Source organism: Podarcis gaigeae (assembly GCF_964106915.1).
Source record: "Podarcis gaigeae genome assembly, chromosome: 7".
NCBI lineage: Eukaryota > Metazoa > Chordata > Lepidosauria > Squamata > Lacertidae > Podarcis > Podarcis gaigeae.
Window position 1 is genome coordinate 2,220,775 of NC_139683.1, and position 24,198 is coordinate 2,244,972.

Genomic DNA, 24,198 nt, shown 5'->3' on the forward strand with positions numbered 1-24,198 from the left:
AAAACACTGATGTTTTGGATCTGGAAGGTTTTAACAATGCTTATGGATGGCATGCATATTTGTGGTATGACAAGGTTAAAAGTCATAAGGCTTTCAAGAACCATATTGTTAGGAAAGCAGTGTTTAATGTCTGGACAAAATATAAAGACTTATTAGAAAATAAGACCCCAAGGTGGTTATCACCAATGGAAGCCAAGGCTCGGAAAAGACTCAATATGGAGGCCAAATGGCCGAAATATTGGGAAATATTAGAAAAAGATGGAGATAATTGGAGGCTGCAGAGTTTGGAGAAATTAAAAGATAAAGTGTGAGATTGGCTACATTATGCTCAGATTAAAGAGTTTTTTAATTTGGATAAAAAGATAGGATTCCAGGTGGAAAAATCTAAGTTGGAAACAGAATTGTTAGAACCTAAGACTAAGGTACTCTCAAGAATGTACAACTTGCTGTTAAAATGGAATACGCAAGATGAAACGGTTAAATCAGCTATGATAAAATGGGCACAGGACATTGGGTATAATATCATGTTTGCTGACTGGGAAAGGTTATGGACCACCGGTATGAAGTTCACGGCATGTAATGCCTTGAAAGAAAATATAATGAAAATGATATATAGGTGGTACATGACTCCAGTCAAGCTTGCAAAAATATATCATCTGTCTGACAATAAATGTTGGAAATGTAAAGAAACTGAAGGAACGTTCTTTCACTTCTGGTGGACCTGCCCTAGGGTTAAGGTTTTCTGGGAAGTGATATATAATGAGTTGAAAAAGGTATTTAAGTATACCTTCCCTAAGAAACCAGAGGCCTTCCTTTTGGGCATTGTTAGCCAGAGGGTGTTAAAGAAGGACCGAATATTCTTTATGTATGCAACAACAGCAGCAAGGATACTTGTCGCCAAACATTGGAAAACCCAAGACTTCCCCACACTGGAAGAATGGCAGATGCAACTGATAGACTATATGGAACTAGCAGAAATGACTGGCAGAATCCGAGACCTGGGAGAGGAAGCAGTGGAAGAGGATTGGAAGAAATTTAAGGACTATTTACAAAAATATTGCAAATTGTATGAGTGTTAAGAAGGATGCAAGATTGAAAATAACATGGCACCACTAAGCTAGTTGAAAAGAGTATGAGGACAAGTGAAATTTAAGAAAATATAAATTTTGGATAAATTTTATGTCTAAATTAAGTATTTAAGTTTTAGATAAGAGTATCTAAAGTTAGGGACATAATATTGGAAAATTACAAAATAAGATTTGAAACAAGGTGATAAATTGCTGGCTAAAGTTTTATAAATCAGGAACGCAGGAACGAGAGATGTGAGGAAGTCCAAAAAGCGAAGAAAATATGGTTATTATCTAATTGATTCTGTTGTGGTATGCTTTTTGTATAAGGTGTAAGTGTTCTTTCTTTTTTTCTTTTTTGCTCTTTTTTTTTCTTTACTGTATTAATAAAATCTTTAATAAATATTAAAAATAAAACGGTAGGTAGGGAGTTGCTACCAGCCTGATGACTTTCTGTCATAAATAATCTTCTTCAGATTGCAGTCCTAAAGTCATATACTAGAGGGAGAGAGCTCTTTGGGCTCAATAGGATTCACTTTTGTGTAAACAAAAGTACGAGGGACAAACCTGGGCCGTTGAAGGCTCCGTGCCAGATGATGTTTTGAGCCAAGCGAAGCATATGTCTGTAAATCTGTCACAGCAGTCGTCTGCAGGCAAAATATTTTCAAGCAAAATGTGCTGTGCTCATAAATACACCACACATTTTGAGTCAGCTCCAATCAGACACGGAAGGCACAGTAGCACAAAACCACTGCTCACACAGATTGCCTACTGGTGTATATAGCATAATACGGGGACAGAAAATGCATTCAAGACTGCTTCTGCAAACTGAAAAATTGCAAGCTGACATATTCCATTCAATGGAGGAAAGCAGCAAATTCAGTTTGCACCCGCATGAGTTCATGCAAACTGACTACTTGCATGAACAGTGTTTTTTTGGTCCGAACTTCTCCACACCTGAGTTTAATGTGCATTTGAAGCTGTTTGCATCCCCATTTAAGTCGTGTTGTCCACGTTATGTTCCCCCCAAAGAATTCCTGTCCTGATAGTAAAAGTGCATGAAATATACTCGGAGTTGAGTGTGGATTTCATGCTCTTTATTCAGCTCATAGTAGTGAGGAGGAATGGAAGTTCTCCCAAAATATCTGCTTTATATACATTATTTACACAATGGGCCCCACGTGATTGGCTAATTCTGGGATTCTCCTGTAGGCCAATCAGGTTGCGGATTCACTTCCACCTGGAGCTGGATTGGGTGGCTCCTGCGGACCAATCATACTGCTGCATTGTTCTAGGACCAATCAGATCACTGCATTCTGAATCCTATTGCTCTAGGACCAATCAGACTGCTGTATTTGGATTCTATTCAACTCAGTACATAACAGTGCATTTCCTTAATTCTGGGATAGTTGATATTTTGAAAAAACGTACCTCCAAGCCGTCCCACTCAAGACAGCTTATGAAAAAGCAAAACAGTACATTATCAATAAAGACCGTTTAAAACAGCTACTGTAAGCTGCCCTGTGGTCCTTGAATGAAGGGCAATATATAAATCCAAAAAATAATAAAATAAAGCATTTAAAACATTCAAAGAACTGCTATGTACTGAAGTTCTCACCCTGGGCCAGCAGGGGGATACTGTAGATAGTTTTCACTCAGGTCCGCATATGCAAATAAGGAATTGAAAGTGACGTTCAGTGATTGGATAGTTACAGAAAGTTGTTACTGTTGCTTTGTAGTTGAGCTCTATATAAGCAGGTTGGCTGAACCCTTCAGCTCAGTTCTGTTCTGGCCTGTGAATAAACAAGAGCTGTCTGAAGAATCGCTGTGTGATGGCCTGGGAATCCGATTCAGAGGCTGAACCAGAGGAATCCCAGCCTGCACAGGAGTCCCCGCCTCCAGGGCCGGCTGAACTGGGGCAGGGCCTTGATTCTGAAGCGCCTGCACCTGTGCCGAATCCTCAGGAGCAGGCACCAGGTGAATCCACTCTGGCTCTGGAGGTGGTTGAGGACTCAGTGCCTACAGGTGAGTCTCCCCCTGGGCCCAGTAACCCTTCAGCCTCTCCTGAACTGCAGAGGCTCAGGGCAGAGAGGCGAAGGGAACTGGTTTCTCCCAGGAGGAGTGCTCGCCTTAAGGCCAGGAGAGGCGGGTCACCTGGGGGCTGGGACCGCCCCAGGCCTCAGAGAAGATAAAGGCCAGTCAGCCCGGTCCCAGGTTGCGGGAGCAATGTCGTTGAGTACCTGTTCCTGCCCGGACCCAGACCTGACCCTCCAGTGTTCCTGTCCCCGCCCGGCTTCCGGCTTCAGACCTCGCCCCGCTCCTTGTGAACTGTTTCCAGGCTGGTGACCCAGGACCGGACTTCGACTACGCCAACGGTAACCTTCCCCCCGGGACCAGCACACGCTGTGTCGTCTGGTATGTTCACCCACAACTTAACAAGAACAATTAAAATCAAATATAAAAACAGATTAAAACACAAGTCAACCTTCTGCCCATCTGGGTAGGCTTGCCTAAACAAAAATGTTTTTAGCAGGCGCTGGAAAGGGTACAGAGATGGGACTGTGGTGGAAAGATGCTGTGGTGTGGTGACCCCTTCCCCCCCCCGGCTCCTACCTGATGTTAATATGGAGGGAGTTCCAAAATATGGGGGCTGCCACAATGATTTTTAACAGATGCAGAATAGGTATTATGTGTGAAATAAATAAGTTAAGGCCTTATATATATAATAAATGTTCATAAATGAACCAAACAAACACGTACATAAATATATAAACCACATGTCTGAAGCAGCACAGGAAAACAGCCATGAAGCCATTTTGGCTCCCAAACTGACCAAATGTTTTCTCTGCAAAGTCAAAGGAACATGGAAAAGCCTCCCATTGTCTTTTCCTTCACAAATCCTGTCTTAAGGGTAGGTCTCTGTATGAATAGGGTGAGCCTGTGACCTGGCTCAGGAACTAAGTATTTATCATTACAAAAGACTGGCCAGGCTCCCCAGGGTATCCAATCAAGTAAGCATTAACAGGTAGCCTGCCAGACTGGAGATAAACAATGACAGGAGATAAACAATGCACTCGGATTTCTGCTGTAGACCGCCCTTTCTGTGATATAGGTATGATGTGTCTGGGGGGTGGTCTTAAGCTACACCCCTTCTGTGATGTATGTATGATGTTTCTAGGGGTGGTCTTGGGACTCCAGGGCTGCCAATTTAAAATGTCTATGTAAGGGTGGGCACACCTTTGTTCTGGGTCCTCCTCCTATCCTGTGTGTGAAGGGGGCACCCTGTTGCAACACTCCAATAAAGATCAGGCTTACTAGCTGCTTTGCTTCTCAATACTCTCTGGTTGGCCTCTGCTATTTTCTCCGACCGATGGAGAACCTGCAAAGGACTCTATAAGGGCTCTTGTGTCCCCCATAAGGGAATAAGGGCAGATTTTCATTTGTTACAAAACATATACAAACTGAGCTGGCTTTCCCTAGAGGCTGGCTATCCTTGTTCCTTCTCGCTGCAACTCTTCCGCAAGCTAAAAATAATTTGGAGAAGTTTGAATTTGAAGGAATAAGGCAGGCCAAAGTGGGCAGATAGCAAAGTATCGTATTTTTCCGTGTATAAGACTAGGTTGTTGTTTTTTTACTAAAAAAATATGTTAAAAATTGGGGGTAGTCTTATACATGGAGGCATTCTCCCCCCATTTTCTAATTTTGAGTCCCCAAAAATAGGGAGCATCTTATACATGGGGGAGTGTTATACATGGAAAAATACGGTAATTTTTAACTTGGTACACTAGGATAGTTTCAGCACCTGCCTCTCTCCTCCCCCCCCCCCCATAATTTTTTATTATTTTCCTTTAAGCAACATTCCCAACACTACGATAACAAACACAAAACAACCTTTTTGCTCGGCTGAGCTTGCGACTTCCTTCCTTCCCTTCAACAGGTATCCCATATCACATCTAATTGTGCAATTTAAAGCTTTGCTATGTGTCCACATTGTAGGATTTATTTCAATCCTGATAGTGTCTTCAGGTTTTTGCAATTGTCATTCAAATATACAATAAACTTACTCCAGTCTCTTTGGAATTTTTGATCGTCCTGGTCTGGGATCCTGCAAGTCAGTTTGGCCAACTCTGCAAAGTCCATCACCGTGGCCTGCCACTCTGCAATAGTAGATATTTCTTGTGATTTACATCAGCACCTGCCTCTCTCCTGTCTGTATAGGCAAGCAAAAGTCATCATCAGAGTTTAAAAAATGCAGACTGCCTCTGTTGACTAAAGGTGAAGCCAAGTTTCCTTTTATTTTGTATTTTTAGGTACAAAAATATTTGCCCAGATGACAGACCTCACTCATCTCTCCTTGTGTTCAGCATTTCACTGTGAGCTTTTCAAACCAAAAATTCAGGGCAGGATGACACCCTTAGTTCTGCAGCCCTGCTAGAGAAGGAATATTTGCATTCTCACTAGAGAGGGGAAACAGCCACAAACACTGCTACGAGGGTAGATTAGTGATTTGAGTTGTCACTCTTAATAATGTTCACTGCTCTTCTTCAGACAGAAAGTTTCATTAGTTCAAAGCACAAAAGGCACATTAGCGATCATGCTTAATTGCATAATTTCCCAATGCTAGATAAGGCTTTTAATTAATCGTGTGTGAAAACACTTTGAGGATTACTCAGGAAGCAAGGAAACACTGCTTTGAGTTTTAGCCAGTACCTTTTTAAATAAATCACAGCTCTCCAAAACACTACGGAAATTGCAATTAAGAGGTACAGCTACCCCTGTGGCAAATATAATGCTCAACAGCAGCAGCTGCAGCAAAATCACTTTTCCTCACTGCTTCGATCTGTGGAACTGTCATTGTCACAGGTGCCACATGTAATAAACGAAAATCTGCCCTTATTCCCTTATGAGGGACACAAGAGCCCTTATAGAGTCCTATGCAGGTTCTCCATCGGTCGGAGAAGATAACAGACAGACTCTGGGAGTCAAAATGGTTTCAGAGCTGTTTGCCTGTGTTGCTTCAGACATGTGGTTTATATATTTATGTACGTGTTTGCTTGGTACATTTATGAACATTTATTATATATATGAAACCTTAACTTTTTTATTTTACAGCCTTTGCTGCCACCTGCTCATCTTGATCTGCCAAGAGAAAGGACACTGTAGCAGTGGTTGGGCGACCCAGAATGGACAATAAAAGAGGAGTGATAATCTCATTCCTCAAGTTTTTATAAAGAGTGCAAGCCAGAAGGGCATGTGCCACCGATTCGGGACTGCCATCTCCACAGGGACATAAGCGTTTTTCGTATGGAGTCTGTTGGAATCGTTCTTAAAGTACAGCCGATACAGAAATACATTCAATCTTGCGAGAGTAAAAGCGTGTCTGTATTTTAGGATTGCTAGGTTATGCAGATAGGGTGCCAGAGAGTCGAAATGGGAAGGTGGAAAATAGTCATACCATTGGCAAAATTTACTTATTGTGGCCAAGTTGTTCTGACGCTCGGTATAATTTAGGCACTGACAATAATTTTGCATGCTTCTCCAGCAATTTTTGTGCATGATCAGAGAGGACCTTTTAAACTATTCTCAGGATAGAATCATAGAATCATAGAGTTGGAAGAGACCACAAGGGCCATCGAGTCCAACCCCCTGCCAAGCAGGAAACACCATCAGAGCACTCCTGACATATGGTTGTCAAGCCTCTGCTTAAAGACCTCCAAAGAAGGAGACTCCACCACACTCCTTGGCAGCAAATTCCACTGTCAAACAGCTCTGACTGTCAGGAAGTTCTTCCTAATGTTTAGGTGGAATCTTCTTTCTTGTAGTTTGGATCCATTGCTCCATGTCCGCTTCTCTGGAGCAGCAGAAAACAACCTTTCTCCCTCCTCTATGTGACATCCTTTTATATATTTGAACATGGCTATCATATCACCCCTTAACCTCCTCTTTTCCAGGCTAAACATGCCCAGCTCCCTTAGCCGTTCCTCATAAGGCATCGTTTCCAGGCCTTTGACCATTTTGGTTGCCCTCCTCTGGACACGTTGGATGAAATGGAGATTTCTTCCCCATCCCTGTTTTAAAGCTTTTAAAATAATAATAATAATAATAATAATAATAATAATAATAATAATAATAATAATTTTAAAATAATAATAATTTATTTCCCTACAGCTAAATGCCAATAGAAATATTTGGGCAAGCCAGGGCAGCTGTAATACTAAATCTAGTCTATGTTATCCAAGGCTGATGTAGCTGCTTGTTTGGATAGTTACAGCTTGCAGATCTTGTAAAGATTTCGACTGTTTCCATGATGGTGCTTCCATCCTGTGACCAAAACCTTGTACTACACCAGGAATCCATGTCATCTAAGCCCATGGAAATAATAACCCTGATCTATATAGTCTTTTATATTTCTTCACATGCAAACTATCCATCAAAGCATATGCTACAATTTGTATGCCAACACAACAATTTGTATGGACACGGGTGGCGCTGTGGGTAAAACCTCAGTGCCTAGGACTTGCTCATTGTAAGGTTGGTGGTTCGAATCCCCGCGGCAGGGTGAGCTCCTGTCGTTCGGTCCCAGCTCCTGCCTACCTAGCAGTTTGAAAGCACCCCTAAGTGCAAGTAGATAAATAGGTACCGCTTTATAGCGGGAAGGTAAACGGCGTTTCCATGTGTGGCACTGGTGCTGGCTCACCAGTTGCAGCTTCGTCACGCTGGCCACGTGACCCGGAAGTGTCTTCAGATGGCGCCGGTTCCCGGCCTCTTGAGTGAGATGAGCACGCAACCCTAGAGTTGGTCACAACTGGCCCGTACGGGCAGGGGTACCTTTACCTTTACCAAACTGAAATCTATGGATGAAGGAAAGTATAGAAATTTAATTTAAAAAAATGGGCTGAACTCCCATCAATTCTGCAATTATCTGCAGAATAGATTATGTCTCTCTGTGTAGTTTTACTTCTATTGTGTTTTTTAAAAAAATGTTTTCCCCTCCCCTATGTTTTTAGCTGTTCTTATTTCATCTGTAAGTCGCTTTGAGTCCCTGTCAGGGGGAAAAGGTGGGGTTTAAATAAAAAAAAAAAAACCTGGTGCACAAAAGCCAAACGCTGTTTTAGTTTATATGAACAAGAGCGCAATTTCCAAAGCTCAGGTAGTCATTGTAAAAAGTTCATCTCATCTTTGGCGAGACTTCAACTGCAATTCTGTGTTTGGGTCTTGATGCCACAGTTTCTGGCTGTAATGACACACAATACATGACAGCTGGAGCCCATATTTCTTTACGGGATGATGTTATCGCCACATCTGGCAGGGGCCCCTGCCTTCCAGCTGTGCTGCAGCTATCAAGTACTGAGAAGCTTTATCTGCAAGTCACTCTTTCCCAGAATCAATCAACAGATGTTTCCTGTGCTACAGTAGTTCCAGCTGGCTGATTTGTTTCTTTCCCTTCTTTTCTTATATGCTGCAAATTCTCCATATTACAAATGAAAGGAGAAATGGAAAACAAATATTTTAGTGTGGCAGCACCTACAATCTGGAACATTTTTGGTTAGCCAAGCCTACCTAGACATATAGAATGTCAATGCATATTTTAATTTTTGTTGTTGTTTATTTTATATATTTTTTGTCTTAATTATTTATTCATTTTCAAAATACTGATACATGAAATTATCAATAACACAAATGAAAGAACCCCAAATGAGAAAAAAAACCCTATTGAGACGCAATACTATTTACTCAAAGTATATTTTTTTCCTTTTTGCCGTGATAAACTCATCACTTAAATTGATTTTATCTTTCAAATGTTCTAAAGACTTGTTTTTACTAGTTGCATTGATCCTTTTATTGTTTTATTCCCTTTGCAAACTGCTTTGAGCCAACATGGTATAATGGTTGGAGTGTTGGATGAAAGCTCTTAGTAGCGTTTGTAGGAATACATCTGTGTGCCCGACACTCATGTAGGTTCAGACAGACACCTTGTAAAATGGGGGAGTCAGTCTGAGGTCAAGCAGGGAGGCAGGCAGGCAGGTAGGTAGAGAGAGGTACCAAGGAAGCATTGCAGAGCAAGTGATTAAACAGAATAAACTCATGACTTGAGCATGGTGTCAAGAACATGTCACAGAAGACACCTACAATAAAACACCAGTCTGGAGGGCCCCCAGAATGAAATGTTTGATCTGAAGGCAGCCCTGTTCAGGGAAGTTTTTAATATTTAACGCTGTATTGTTTTTAACACTTGATTGGGAGCTGCCCAGAGTGGCTGGGGAAACTCAGCTAGATGGGTGGGGTATAAATAATAAATTATTATTATTATTATTATTATTATTATTATTATTATTATTATTATTATTATTATCTGAGAGCATCATGGTTCCACCTGAGAACACCAGCTGCCCACAAGAAGATGCTTGCAGTTGATTTTGCAAGGCACACATCTTGGCTGGCTCACAACAGCGCAATGTCTATGACGACAGGGTCTCATGCCGAATGTACCGTATTTTTCGCTCTATAAGACACACTTTTTCCCTCCTAAAAAGTAAGGGGAAATGTGTGTGCGTCTTATGGAGCGAATGCAGGCTGTGCAGCTATCCCAGAAGCCAGAACAGCGAGAGGGGTCGCTGTGCAGTGCTCCCTCTCGCTGCTCTGGCTTAGCTGCACAAAGCTTCTTCAGGGCAGAGAGAGCCTTTATCCCGCTGCCCTGAAGAGGCTTCGCGTGGCTATCCCAGAAGCCAGAATAGCTGCGCAGCGATCCCTCTTGCTGTTCTGGCTTCTGGGATTCAGAATATTTTTTTCCTTGTTTCTCCTCCAAGAACTTGTTGTTGTTTAGTCGTTTAGTCGTGTCCGACTCTTCATGACCCCATGGACCAGAGCACGCCTCCAAGAAGTAGGTGCGTCTTATAGAGCGAAAAATACGGTAAATGAACTTCAAAAAGACTCAATGAGTTGAAAGTGGAGATGCTATTTGCAGTGCTATTTTTCTAGAAAAAGAGGTGTCAGACCCAGTGGCGAGGCTTCATGCTCCGGCACTGGGGGGTGGGGGTGGCAGAGAGCCGACCGGGGCAGGGCTGGCACACATCCGGGGTGGTGGTGGCGCCCCGCGTGGGCAGGGGGGGCAGCTGTGATGGCGCTCCCCGCGCACTCCTCTTCCTCCGCCAGCGGTCAGACCTCATCAGGAACAACTCCTTTGGTCTCTTATAACGGCAATGGTGCCCACCTGAGATATTCCAGAACTGAGTTCTGGTGAGGTCTGGCTGAACGCCCTGGCTATGGGTACTTTTCTTTTACTTTATTTACAACATAGTCCACAACAACTCATACATGCAAAGAAAGCCACCACCATTGATAATTATCAAAATTAAACTCCTATCCCCTTACACAAAGAAAACATAACATAAAAATAAGACTTCCTTTATCCTGTAATTGGCCTCCTTATTTACTTCTTGTATACTGTTTCTTTTATAAGTGATTACTACAATTTTTCCTAATTATGACTTTAAAAAACCGCAAAGTCTCCTGCAGAAATTAATCGAAACAAGTCCAGGTGTATATTTTGGGGCACTGTTAGGTAAAGTACTCTCTGCATTTTCCTCATTCTTTTTGAAATTCTTGCCTAGGTTGTCTCCTAATTGTCTCTGTTAATCTGGCCAATTCAGATAATTTATCCTGCCATTCCTTTTTTGTTGGCACAAATTCTTTTTTCCAATTTCTGGGTACTTTCTTGTTTGTCTGTTTGGTTACACAAGGAAATCTTTAATAAAACTCATTTTAAAAAAATAGGAACCTTGTCAGCACAGCCTAATTGAAAAGACCTCTTGGATTTTCCATTTGTGTTGCCAGAGTGACAAAGACTAAGTGGCCCCTTGTCTTGTGCAAATTAATGTTCAATGCAGTCTTCTTTACAACTGCTGTTCTGGCTGGACAGCTGACACTTCCTTTGCAGGATGAGGTCCCAGCAGCATTGATTTCTTCCTACAAATAGGAATTTAATCATGGAAAAAGGCAAGTTGTCAATTGCCTAAGTTATTCTAGAGGAGGGGGGTCTTTTCTTTTCGCATCTGTTGCTTGACAAATATATTGCTTTTAGCAGAAGCAACTTTTCCGTGTATTCCAAAGGACAAGCCACAATACTATTCAAAGCACGAACGATGATTTGGTTTCCTCTTTGCCAGAATTTGCATTGCCTCTTTGACTATCAACATGTAATATGTTTTTAAACCATCCTAGCGATTATGAGGAGTGCAACTGACAGGTGTACGGTTGTTAAATGGACGTTTTGACATTTTGTCTTCTGGTACAAGTCCCATGAGACTACATTTCCAAAGCGACACCATAATGAATATTTACACTGTATTTTTAAAATAGCGCATCCTAAAAAATCTGGAATTCGGAATAGCCTAATCAAAAGTGTGTGAGGCAAAAGCATTGCATCAGAGCTCTGGTTGATCTCAGTTGACCCAGCTGTGGGTTATCCATCATTATAACAACAAGGGAGCAAACGGACCATCTGTGCTGAGCTGCACTCACAATTGTGAAGTCTGAGGTTATGATGATGCATCCCCAGCTTTTGCAGTTTGCTGCGGTGTCACAAAGGCACCTGCCAGTTGCCTGGCTATAAAGGTGGCCTCTCCCTCTTCCCAGCACAGACCTCAGAGGCAGCAGCTGTGGCACTCAGCTCTGGGGGGGTCTCCTTCCTCAGGGAGGCAAAATGGCAGGAGGAAGGAGGCACTCATCCCGTAATGAGATGCTGAGGAACAGGGAGAAGGCAAGTTCGCTTGCTGGGTGGGATCGCAGCTTGAAGGCAGCCGATTCCCACACTCAGAAACTGGCTGGTGTCTGGAAACAGACCTGGCAGAAACTGGCAGGTGGAGTTTGCATGTGGTCGAGGAGAATGGTGTGTTTCTGCGTGTGTGAGTGGGAGCTTTTGGACATGGTTGAGGAGAATGGTGTGTTTCTGCGTGTGTCAGTGGGAGTGTTCGGACGTGGTTGAGAATGGCGTGTGTCTGCGTGTCAGTGGAACTGTTAAGACGTGTTCGAGAATGGTGTGTGTCTGCGTGTGTCAGTGGGAGTGTTTGGACGTGGTCAAGAATGGCGTGTGTCTGCGTGTGTCAGTGGGAGTGTTTGGACATGGTCAAGAATGGCGTGTGTCTGTGTGTGTGAGTGGGAGTGTTTGGACGCGATCGAGAATGGCGTGTGTCTGCGTGTGAGTGGGAGCGTTCAGATGTGGTCGAGAATGGTGTGTGCCTGCATGTGTGAGTGGGAGCATTCGGATGTGGTCGAGAATGGTGTGTGTCTGCATGTGTGAGTGGGAGTGTTTGGACGTGGTCAAGAATGGTGTGTGTCTGTGTTTGTGAGTGGGAGCGTTTGGACGTGGTCGAGGAGAATGGTGTGTGCTTGTGTGTGTGAGTGGGAGCGTTTGGACGTGGTCAAGAATGGTGTGTGTCTGTGTGTGTGAATGGGAGCGTTCAGACATGGTCGAGAATGGTGTGTGCCTGCATGTGTGAGTGGGAGCATTCGGACGTGGTCAAGAATGGTGTGTGTCTGCATGTGTGAGTGGGAGCGTTTGGACGTGGTCAAGGAGAATTGTGTGTGTGTGTGTGTGTGTGTGTGTGTGTGTGTGAATGGGAGCAGCCAGTGGAGGGTTTGGCTGAGGCTGCTGGATGGAGGCCATCCCACTCAACGTGTTGTTTGCCTTTCAGGAAGCCGGTGAGGTTTTTCTCAAGACCGATCCTGAAAGTAATGAAGAGAACAGCAAGACTGAAGCAAGGCAGATTATATTCCTCAAGAAATGACCTTTCAAAAAAAAAAAAAAAAAAAAAAAAAAAAAAAAAAAAGCAAAACTGTGTCTGATTTTTTATCAAACAAATGCAACAATAAATAAATGTCTTTCAAAATACATCAGCATTTAAAGTAGTGTTCATTAGCTCCTGCAACTGCAGATGCTTCCCCAGTTGTTGCTGTTGAATATGATGTCATAATGCCTGTGATGTCATAAATAGACCTGATGACTAAGGGGAAGTGGATGGGGGGAGGGATAGAGAGATAAAAGACGAGAAAGAACAGCAGAGACAGAATTGACCTGCGAATTGGGATTCTACTCTTTTGTGAAAGTGATCTGTGTCGAAACTTCAAAGGATTGGCTTCACATTTTGCACACCCCACACAGCTGACTTTTGCTGCCTTCCGAGCACAATTCAAAGTGTTGGTGCTGACCCTGAAAGCCCTAAACAGCCTCGGTCCACTATACCTGAAGGAGCGTCTCCACCTCCATCGTTCTGCCCGGACACTAAGGCCCATCTCCAAGGGCCTTCTGGTGGTTCCATCCCTGCGAGAAGCCAAGTTACAGGGAACCAGGCAGAGGGCCTTCTCGGTGGTGGCACCCACCCTGTGGAACGCCCTCCCATCAGATGTCAAAGAAATAAACAACTATCTGACGTTTAGAAGACATCTGAAGGCAGCCTTGTTTAGGGAAGTTTTTAATGACTGATGTTTTATTGTATTTTTAATCTTGGAAGCCGCCCAGAGTGGCTAGGGAAACCCAGCCAGATGGGCAGGGTACAAATAATAAATTATTATTATTATTCCATTTTGTGATGGTGCCACAACAATTTCAAACTCCCCAATGCGGCAATGGGCCCCTGGGTTCCACAGTGACCGGCAATAGCTTTCCAGCCAGCCTCAAATACACCTGATGATGGTCAGTTTTTCTTTTTTGCTTTTAATTTTTTAGTGAATTTACTTGATAAGATAATTATGAAAAAAAAGATTACAAAACAATGTCAATTCAAAACACAATACAATTCACCATACACTCCTACATATATACACATAAGACTTCCCCAAAATGCCTTTACCTTTTCTATTTTCCTGTTGTACACAACTTAACATTATACTAATTATACTAAAAGTGTCCTGATTTTTAGAACCTTTTCATTCATATATACAGAAATCATTCAAATGCTGTCAAAGAAGCCACACCACTGTTATATTTTTTTAAGTAGTTCTTGAAAACACGTCCCATTTTTGAATAAATTTTTGGTTAACATTACCTCTCAGCCTGTTTGTCCAATTCAGCAAATTCTACCAATTTGTTCAGCCATTCTGTTTTTGAAGGAACCCTCTCACCCTTCCAGTTTTGCGCAATTTGAATTCTCGCTGCCGCAGTTGCGTACAAAAATATTTCTTTTACTTTTGTTGGTACTTCTCTGCCTACAATCCCAAGTAAGAACGCCTCAGGTTTTTTCGGAAATGTTGTTCTTATATATTTTTTTAGTTCATCGTATATAATATTCAAAATTCAAAATATTTTCAAAATGAACAACAAATAAAAACCAAAAACAAAACAGACTGACTTCCCTCTATTCCCTTCCTTGGTTTCATTATCAATACTGTATACTGCATGTCCAGTTTGAACCTTATTTAAATGACTTATTATCCATTCCTAGCCAAATTACAAGGAATTTTAAAACTCTGCTAATGTCAAAATACCTTTATCAGGGACTGGGCCTAGCAGCCTAGGGCTTGTGCGCAAAATTGGAACCCACCTCTATATAATATGATATAATATGATAATATGCGAGGAGGCCCGGCGCCTGAGGCCTCCTGCCGTTGCCATAGCGACGCGCCGGGCCTAGTCCGCCGCGCGAGGCCTGCCCGGAGCCGCGGCTTTTCCCAAAGCTGAGGGGCGGAGCTGCGAGACGTGGCAGCGGAAGCAGGAGCCGGGCGGATGCCCGGTTGGGAGGGAAGGACGGGCGGGCCATGGCCGGGGCCTGGGCTGGCTTCTCCGAGCAGGAGCTCCGGCGGCTCCAGGGGCAGCGCCGAGGTAAGCAAGGCCGGCGGCGGGTGAGGGGCGGCCGGGGAGGCGGGTTGCGGGAAGCCGGAGTCGGTTTGTTTCGTAGGCGGCCCATCTGGGCTCGGGGTCTCATAGAAACGGAGAATGGCCGAGTTGGGATCCCCAAGGGTCATCTAGTCCAACCCCCCTGCAAGGCGGGAATCTTTTGCCCAACACGGGATTCGAACCCACGACCCTGAGATCGAGAATCCCATGCTGTACCGGCTGAGCTATTCCAGACCAGATGGGGAATTTACAAGTAATTAAAAACCCTGCTAATGTAAAAATACCTAACTGTTGTTGTATGTAGGTTTTATTTTATTGGTTTCTTCTATTTTGGAAATGTACATTCAGTTTTTCCCCACTTTCAATTTTGTGAGGGTAAGCTATAGCTTCTTTAGCTTATACAGTACGTAAATCTTGCACTCCCACAATGGCTCTCCAGGGTCACAGGCAGGGGACATTTTACCCTACCTGCCCTACTGAAGGAAGGTGAGGACAGGTGACCTCACCTAGGCCCGAAGTCACCCCCCACCAAAGCAGGCTCAAAGCTTCTCAAAATCATTTTCTCTGCAGCTAAGCATCAGAAACATTCCGCTTGCTGTAACTAAAAAGATTGCAACAAAGGTAGGGAACACAGTCCATTGTTTCTCAGGCCTTTCTCATGCCTTCTGGCCTTGCTAAAGAACCACATTGCAACTTGCTTTCTGTCCGGGAACCATGCCAGAACAAGAGATTGAAACATACAGTGGTGCCTCGCAAGACAAAATTAATTCGTTCCGCAAGTTTTTTCTTCTTGCGAGTTTTTCGTCTTGCGAGTTTTTCGTCTTTCGCTTCTCCCCGTTGCCGCCCCTTGGTTCAAAAGGGGTCCGGGGACAGAGGGGAAGGCGCGCTGCGCTATCCTGCTATCCCCGGAGCTTGCGGGGCAAGCTTCGTTTTGCGAAGCAAGCCCATAGGGAAATCCGTCTTGCGAAGCGGCTAAGAAAACGAAAAACTCCTTCGTCTAGCGAGTTGTTCGTCTTCCGAGGCGTTCGTCTTGCGGGGTACCACTGTATCTGAACACTCTGAAACCCCTTTCCTGGGAAGGGTGCCAAGAATCCCAATAGTCCCAAGACAGCTTTCTGTTCATGCTCAGAGGGACTCCTGAGGGAGGAGAAAGGAGGAGGGAACTGGAAAGGGGTATATCTGCTTGTGCACATGATTGTGAACTCGTGCATGCTTTTTGTGACTTATCACACTTGCTCCTTCTACCAGTTCATGGATGGTAGAAATAAAAGCCTTTTCTCCGAAACTATTCCTTGAGTGTCTGTTGACTCTAGGAGTCTTGGTTGACCACAAACTTGACATGAGCCAACAGTGTGACGCAGCAGCTAAAAAAGCCAATGCAATTCTGGGCTGCATCAATAGGAGTATTGCATCTAGATCAAGGGAAGTAATAGTGCCACTGTATTCTGCTCTGGTCAGACCTCACCTGGAGTACTGTGTCCAGTTCTGGGCACCACAGTTCAAGAAGGACACTGACAAACTGGAATGTGTCCAGAGGAGGGCAACCAAAATGGTCAAAGGCCTGGAAACGATGCCTTATGAGGAACGGCTAAGGGAGCTGGGCATGTTTAGCCTGGAGAAGAGGAGGTTAAGGGGTGATATGATAGCCATGTTCAAATATATAAAAGGATGTCACATAGAGGAGGGAGAAAGGTTGTTTTCTGCTGCTCCAGAGAAGCGGACACGGAGCAATGGATCCAAACTACAAGAAAGAAGATTCCACCTAAACATTAGGAAGAACTTCCTGACAGTAAGAGCTGTTTGACAGTGGAATTTGCTGCCAAGGAGTGTGGTTGAGTCTCCTTCTTTGGAGGTCTTTAAGCAGAGGCTTGACAACCATATGTCAGGAGTGCTCTGATGGTGTTTCCTGCTTGGCAGGGGGTTGGACCCGATGGCCCTTGTGGTCTCTTCTAACTCTATGATTCTATGATTCTATGACTCCCACTTCCCTTTCCCAGGCACAATATTTTTCCCACCCGAGGGCAAAGCCTCATAAGGCTACACTACCTGCAAATGCCAGGGATTGACCCCGAGGGACCTTCTGCATGCAAGGCAGGTGTGGTGTTGCAGAGCTGTGGGCTCCTCCCCGAAACATAAATTTAAGATTCCAGTCCTCGTGGTTCTGATTAACGGGCTGCTTTAAATAAGTGCTCAGGAAGTTGCTGCTTGGCAGCTGCTCTCCAGGTTTTTCAGGCAGGGGACATTCCCAGCCCCTACATGGAGATGCCTGTGAGAGCTGGACCATCAAGAAGGCTGATCTCCGAAGAATGGATGCTTTTGAATTCTGGTGCTGGAGGAGACTCTTGAGAGTCCCATGGTTTGCAAGAAGATCGAACCTCTCCATTCTGAAGGAAATCAGCCCTGAGTGCTCCCTGGAAGGACAGATCCTGAAGCTGAGGCTCCAAGACTTTGGCCACCTCCTGAGAAGAGAAGACTCCCTGGAAAAGACCCTGATGTTGGGAAAGATGGAGGGCACAAGGAGAAGGGGACGACAGAGGACAAGATGGTGGGACAGTGTTCTCAAAGCTACCAGCATGAGTCTGCCCAAACTGTGGGAGGCAGTGGAAGACAGGAGGGCCTGGCATGCTCTGGTCCAGGGGGTCACCAAGAGTCGGACACGACTAAACGACTCAACAACAGCAACAACATCATGGAGATGCCAAACAGCATACAGGATCACCTGCAGTAGAGTAAACCATACCACCGAAGCTGCATTTAAAATAATTATAAATTACTATTGTTATATTATTATCATTACTCACTCTTGAGTTCCAGAAGCCTTAGGTGTCTTCTAAAACGGTTCTGGATTAAAGTTTTGCAGTCAATACTTTTAGGGGAGGGGTGAAATTAATTCATTTCTTTTTTAAAATTTATTTATTCATTTTTTTGATACAAACAACAACTGCAAAAGACACATAGAACAAAAACCATAATAACAATAATAACACAATTTGACAATTCAGATTTGAATGCACTGTTATACCTATGACTACACCTTTTTAACAATATTTTCCCACCTCTCTCCCCCCCCACTTCCTCCCACTATCTACCTTATCGCTTAAATATTCATTCCAGATTTCTTCATATTTATCCATTTTTAATTTGCGTCGACATGTAATTCGTTCTTATGTAGCTAATCTATCCATATTATCAATCCATGTGCTCAATGGAATCTTGTTGCGGCTCTTCCAATTCATCAAAACAAAGTTTTTTTGCTTCTAATACAGCACGGTACATCCATTTTTTTTGACCCCTTGAAATCTCCCACGTTTCCGGAATATAATTATAATTAAATTCAGTTCCCCTAAATAACAATTTATTTTTATTACTCTTGCTATAAATATCCTCACCTTGAACCAAAATGATCTTATCATTGGGCAGTTAATCGTCATATGTACTAAGTTTGCATTTTTACTCCCACATCTCCAGCAGTTGTCTGCACTTGTTATTTTCTTCTGGAATCCAGTGGACTCTGAATATTATTTTCTGTTGAATAGGTCTTAGTCTTAGATCCATAGAGGGTATTTCTGTTGATTTTATACTTGACTCCAATATATCATTTGTAATGTGTACCCCTAACTTCACTCCATTTTTGTCTATCATATTCTAAATCATATTTCTTCAGTTTTAATTCACTTCTTTATTTTGTAGCTTACCCCATGCATTGGAGCTCCACGGATGTGAAAGCTTAATTTTTGTTTATTTGGGCCATTTAGATCCGCCTCTTGCACCGCAGCATCGGCCGGCTCCTGTAAGCAAACACCGCCAACATCTGCAGCGCAAAAAGCCAGTTCAGCAGATATGTGGAGAAGCAGAACTTCCCGATGGAGCAGCCTTGTCGTTACCCCTGGAGCAGAGGCTTTCTGCGCCCAAACCGAAGAGCTCCTCTCCCCAGACGCCTCTCCCACCGCCCCCGTCTCCGACAGCGGCAGAGCAGCAAGATGTCAAAGAGCAACAGGTTCAATCTGGAGTAGATAAAACGTGTAACGGTGACCCCTCTACAGTGCCAAGTCATAAACCGGAGAAAAAGAAAATGGAATTGTTAGTAAGTCTGTAATGAAACTCTTAAGAGTTTTATCATCCCAAACAATCTAATTGCAGAGGGGGAATTCAACGTCATACTAAGGTGACTGTTCCATCAGGGCAAGCATTTCGGTTTGTCAGGCAGAACGATTGCCTCCTCTCCCCACCTGCTGGTTTGGGGTTCTCCTGACACCCCAACCCTGAGCCAATTTCAGGGACATAGGGGAGGGATAAACCCTGATGCATAAACATAAGCCCTTGTGTAGGGCTTCCATTGATGGGATTCATTAACTGAATCCCACCCAGAGTTGTACTGCATAGTAAATTGGAAGATATATGAAAAATTGCAGTGGTGTTTAGGGGAATAAATATTGAGATCTTTTTCTGCCCTTTCTTCAACTTGATCCCGGGCCCTAAGGAAGTCAGACTATCCACCAGGGCCAGGGCCTTTTCAGTGATGGCTCCAACCTGGTGGAATGCTCTGTCCCATGATACTAGGGCCCTTCAGGTTTTAATCTCCTTCCGTTGGGCCTGTAAGACAGAGCTATTCCGCCTGACCTAGAATTTGAATTCAGCCTGATCTTTTATTTCCCTTCTCTTCCCTCCCCTTTTATGAAGATCACCCACTCTGAGACGCCACAGCTAATTCTCCCCTGGCCTCCTTGCTGGCCCAAGTAGGACCAATTCAGCTAGCTAGCCCTGGGAATTATCTAATTGATTTTTGATTTTTATTGTTATTCATGTTTTTATACTATATTTTATAATTAAATGTTTTAAAGTGTTTTAAATTTGTTGTTAGCCGCCCTGAGCCCGGTTTTTGAACCGGGAAGGGTGGGGTATAAATAAAAATTGTATTATTATTATTATTATTATTATTATTATTATTATTGATGTGCTTTTATATATAGGGCCAAATCTGACCAGCTCTCCAGTCTTGCTAAGGTCATTTGCATAGTTTTAGAGACCTTTGCTTTGGTGCAGGCAAAACAGCTAGAATTTTCCTCTTATGCAGAGAGCTCTGCACATTGCTTGTCAGTGCAATTGTACGAAATAGTTTCCAGGCTTCAGGGAACAATTTCCACAGTGCTGGCCTTTCTGCCATGAAGCCCCTACACATTGTATAGGATTCCGGGACATGTTGCAGAATGCATACTCATTAGGCACTAGTCATACTTTATGGACGTCCTTGTTGCCCTGTGTGAACTTGAGCCACGGCAACACTCAAAACTTCTCTGTAGCTCCTCATGGCAAGGGAAGATTTAGAGAGTATTCAGACAAGCTGTGGTTTATTATTTATTAAATTTATATACCACCCTTCATCCGAGGATCACAGGGTGGGTTGGACACAGTTTAAAAGGCACTGATACACAAAGGATAGAAAATATATTGAGCTGCCTTATAACAAGACAGAGCTAGTTCAGTACAGTGGTACCTCGCAAAACGAAATTAATTCGTTCTGCGAGTTTCTTCGTCTTGCGGATTTTTCGTCTTGCGAAGCACGATGCACCCTGGTATTAACGGTTTTAAGAAAAAGGAAACAAACTCGCAAGACGTTTCATCTTGCGAAGCAAGCCCATAGGGAAAATCGTCTTGCGAAGCAACTCAAAAAACGAAAAACTCTTTCGTCTTGCGAGTTTTTCGTCTTCCGAGGCATTCGTCTTGCAAGGTACCACTGTATTGTCCTTATAACAAGACAGATCTAGCTCAATATTGTCTACAGAGGTGACTAATCTATAGACCTCCAGATGTTGCTGGACTAGCTTCCATCATCCCTGATGATTGGCCATGGCTGCTGGGGCTGATGGGAGTTGTGGTCCTCTCAAGTTAGCAATCCCTGGTCTGTAGTGACTGGTAGTTGGACCTGGGCCCTTATTCATGCAAAGCAACGATTCTTCCGTTCTGTGAGTCAGTCAAGAACAAAGTTTTCAATGATCTCTGTCCTCAAAGGATCAGTTTGCTGCAGGGGTTGAATAGCAGAGTTTCTGGTTTCTAGAACATATTTAGGGGGCTCCCGTAGAGAGGAAAGGGGAAGGAAGTCCCTTTATTATGCAGAAATCCTTGTGCTGGTGGGACCGTAACTTCACTGCTTTGGATACAACCTCAGATTCTGAAACCAGGCTTGGCGTTAAAGCGACTAATGTGAATTATACAAATATTTTTGAAGCAATTGCAGAATGCATCATTGACTCGATTACCCTGTGGGCTAGTTTTGTGGGAGAGGGAGAAAGAAGGCAATTCCTTGTTAATTCTCTTGTTTTGTCAATGTTCAGGCCAGAGAAGTCTCGGTGGGAGATCCTACAACAGGAGCAGAAGCTTATGGAAGAAAAGAACAAGCGCAAGAAAGCTCTCCTGGCTAAAGCAATAGCGGAAAGGTGTGAAGAATCTTTAGGTGTAATATTTCGGCAGGCCAAAGGAACACAATAACTATTTCCCCCCGAATTGTGTTGCTGGATCTTAACAAACCCTGCCTGCCTCATTTTCTCAGCACTAGCACAAAGTGTTTTTCCTCTGAATATCAATAAGAAATCCCACCGTTACTGTTTGGAAGGTGCAAGCTGGATTGAAAAGTGTTTGCTGTTCCTCTCCTTTTAACTTAGACTATAATCATGACTTCGTTCCATTGCGTTCTGTTGAACAAAACGGGATGTAAGTTCATGAGAAAGTTTGGAATCGTGTTGTAATAAGGAACTTATAAGATGCCAATCACCCATCTCCTACTACCCTTCTGAGAAAAACCCCAACCCACCCTCCCACTACAGTCGTACCTCGGGTTGAATGTGCTTCGGGATGAGCGCATTTGAGTTGTGCTCCGCGGCAACCCGAAAGTAACGGAGCGTGTTACTTCCGGGTTTCGCCGCATGCGCATACGCTCAAAATGATGTCATGTGCAGAAGCGCCGAAACATGACCCGCGCACACGCAGACGAGCGGACACGGGTTACTTTTGCTTCTAGATGCAAACAGGGCTCCGGAACGGATCCCGTTCGCATCTAGAGGTACCACTGTATATATAAGGGTCTGGTGACTTCTGTTTCGGAGTATCTGAAGAAATGTGCATGCACACGAAAAGCTTATACCCAGAACAAACTTAGTTGGTCTCTAAGGTGCTACTGGACAATTTTATAAGTGAAAAGGGAGGGCTGGAGACCAGGTCTCCAGCATTACAGATCCAGGTTGAGCTGCTTAGCTTTGTAGAAGAGCTCTTGAACAAATTCTCTGTAGAAGTTGAATGAAAAAGGGGTAAGACCGTTTTCTTATACTTAGTATAAGCTGGTTAGAAGTCAAATAAAGTTTCCAGGGGGATTGGTAGCTTTGCAGGGGGTATAAATGCAACCTGCATATCTTTAAACCTTTCTCCATAAAGCCTGTCCAGTCTCATCCTTTCATTAAAATAAAGATAAAAAATTGAGTTTTTCTGGAGTCCATTCTTTGTTTGGAAAGCCCAGGCTTTTTTCCTACTGTATAAATGAAGAAAAAACACAGCTCTAACATTCCTGAGAAGTTTTAACAAGTCTTTCTTACTGAAATACTTATAATGGCACATTGCCAACATATATGGTCTCCACCCTCCCCAGATCCAAAAGAACTCAGGCTGAAACGGTGAAGTTGAAGCGGATTCAAACCCAGCTCCAAGCTCTGGATGACATGGTGTCTGCTGATATCGGGATCCTGAGAAACAGGATTGACCAGGCAAGCCTGGAGTATTCATGCGCTCGGTAAGGACTAAGCACAGAATAAGAATAAGAGATTGACGCGTGAGGAGAGTATTCACTTTTACAGCAGTGGCGACAAATACAAGGCCTGGGTTTTTGGTCGCCCTCCCAAAAAGATTTTTTAAAGTTCCATTAGTATAGTTTAGCTGGACTTACCCTTCTCTGTTCCCACTCCCCCAATCTGCTCTTCATTTCCCTGGAGCAGTTTTTTTGGGAGGGGGGCAATGGGAGAGGAGAGGGAGAGGAAGTCTCATGTGCAAATGGAAGTCCTTGTGCTTTATTGTGCACAATCTATATTAAAATCACTGGTTAAAATGGATTTAAAATTCTGTAGAATAGCTGATGGGAAACAGCTTGGGAAGGCAGCCTTGAGAACGGCAGCTCTCATCACACCCACATTTGCACGAGGGTTGACCATGGGTCAGTGTGGCTCATGGCCTGAGAAAGGTGGGCGGCCATGGCGTCCTTTCGTACAAGGATAGTTGGAGGAATAGTGATAACGGTCATACCTGTTTGCCTTTCAAAGCTTTTTCTTAACTGGTCCCATGTGTAGTGCTTCAAATCTTCAATTCCAGTCTTGAATATACCAGTTATGAAGCTTTAACAGAGTAGACTTGGTTATGTTGTCTCTGCTTCCAGTTTTTATCCCATTTTCTTCAGTCTGCTGAGTAATTTTCTTGTGCAGATCAAGTAGTTTTGGTTTTGAGTAGTTTTGTCGGAGAGCTATTTAATACTGGAATGAACTACAGTCATACCTCGGGTTGAAGTCGCTTCAGGTTAAGCCTTTTTGGGTTGCGCTCTGTGGCAACCCGGAAGTAACGGAGCGCGTTACTTCTGGGTTTCACCGCTTGTGAATGCGCAGACACTCAAAATGATGTCACACACATGCGCGGAAGCAGCGAATCGCGACCCGCGCATGCACAGACGTGCGGACGCGGGTTGCGTTTGCTTCAGGATGCGAATGGGGCTCCAGAACGGATCCCGTTCGCATCCAGAGGTACCACTGTACTTTGATGATGATGATGATAATAATATTATTATTTTTTAAATTTATATCCCACCCTCCCCAGCCAAAGCTGGGCTCAGAGCGGCTAACATCATACAAGGAAGACAATGCATAAAAAAAAGATCAATAAATTAAGATATATCCCACAATTAACTCAAACGAATTAAAATTAAAACTGAACAAGTGGCAATCTTCAGGTTAAAATTGAAGGCGATTTCCAACTGTTTCCACTGATATTATAAGCGCCTGTGAGCGAGCTGGGAACCTCCTTCGTGCTTGTTCTTATACAAGGAGAAAATGAGTCAGACTGAACCCTGACCAAAGGCCTGGCGGAACAGCTCTGTCTTGCAGGCCCTGCGGAAAGATGTCAAATCCCACAGGGCCCTAGTGTCTTGTGAGATAGCGTTCCCCCAGGCCGGGGCCACGGCCGAAAAGGCACTGGCACTGGTCAAGGCCAGTCTGATCTCTCTGGGGCCCGGAATCTTTAGGATGTTGTTATTTGCAGACCGTAAGGTCCTCT

General features: G+C 43.7%; 1 protein-coding gene and 1 long non-coding RNA gene across 2 annotated transcripts in view; one reads left to right on the forward strand and one right to left on the reverse strand.

The window, feature by feature from the left end:
* Positions 1-11,396: 11,396 nt before the first annotated feature.
* LOC310849324 lies at positions 11,397-12,772 on the reverse strand. Its single transcript, XR_014566856.1, has 2 exons — positions 12,082-12,772; positions 11,397-11,982 (listed from the first exon to the last, which is right to left on the reverse strand). It is a non-coding gene; the product is annotated as an uncharacterized lncRNA (long non-coding RNA).
* Positions 12,773-14,689: 1,917 nt separating this feature from the next.
* GORAB (golgin, RAB6 interacting) overlaps positions 14,690-24,198 on the forward strand; it is an 88,631-nt gene continuing 79,122 nt past the window's right edge. The window contains exons 1-4 of the mRNA XM_083749341.1: positions 14,690-14,883; positions 18,654-18,978; positions 21,231-21,332; positions 22,535-22,675. Coding sequence (XP_083605467.1) covers positions 14,820-14,883; positions 18,654-18,978; positions 21,231-21,332; positions 22,535-22,675 — 632 coding nt within the window. The 5' untranslated portion in view covers positions 14,690-14,819. The remainder of the gene's footprint in view (positions 14,884-18,653; positions 18,979-21,230; positions 21,333-22,534; positions 22,676-24,198) is intronic.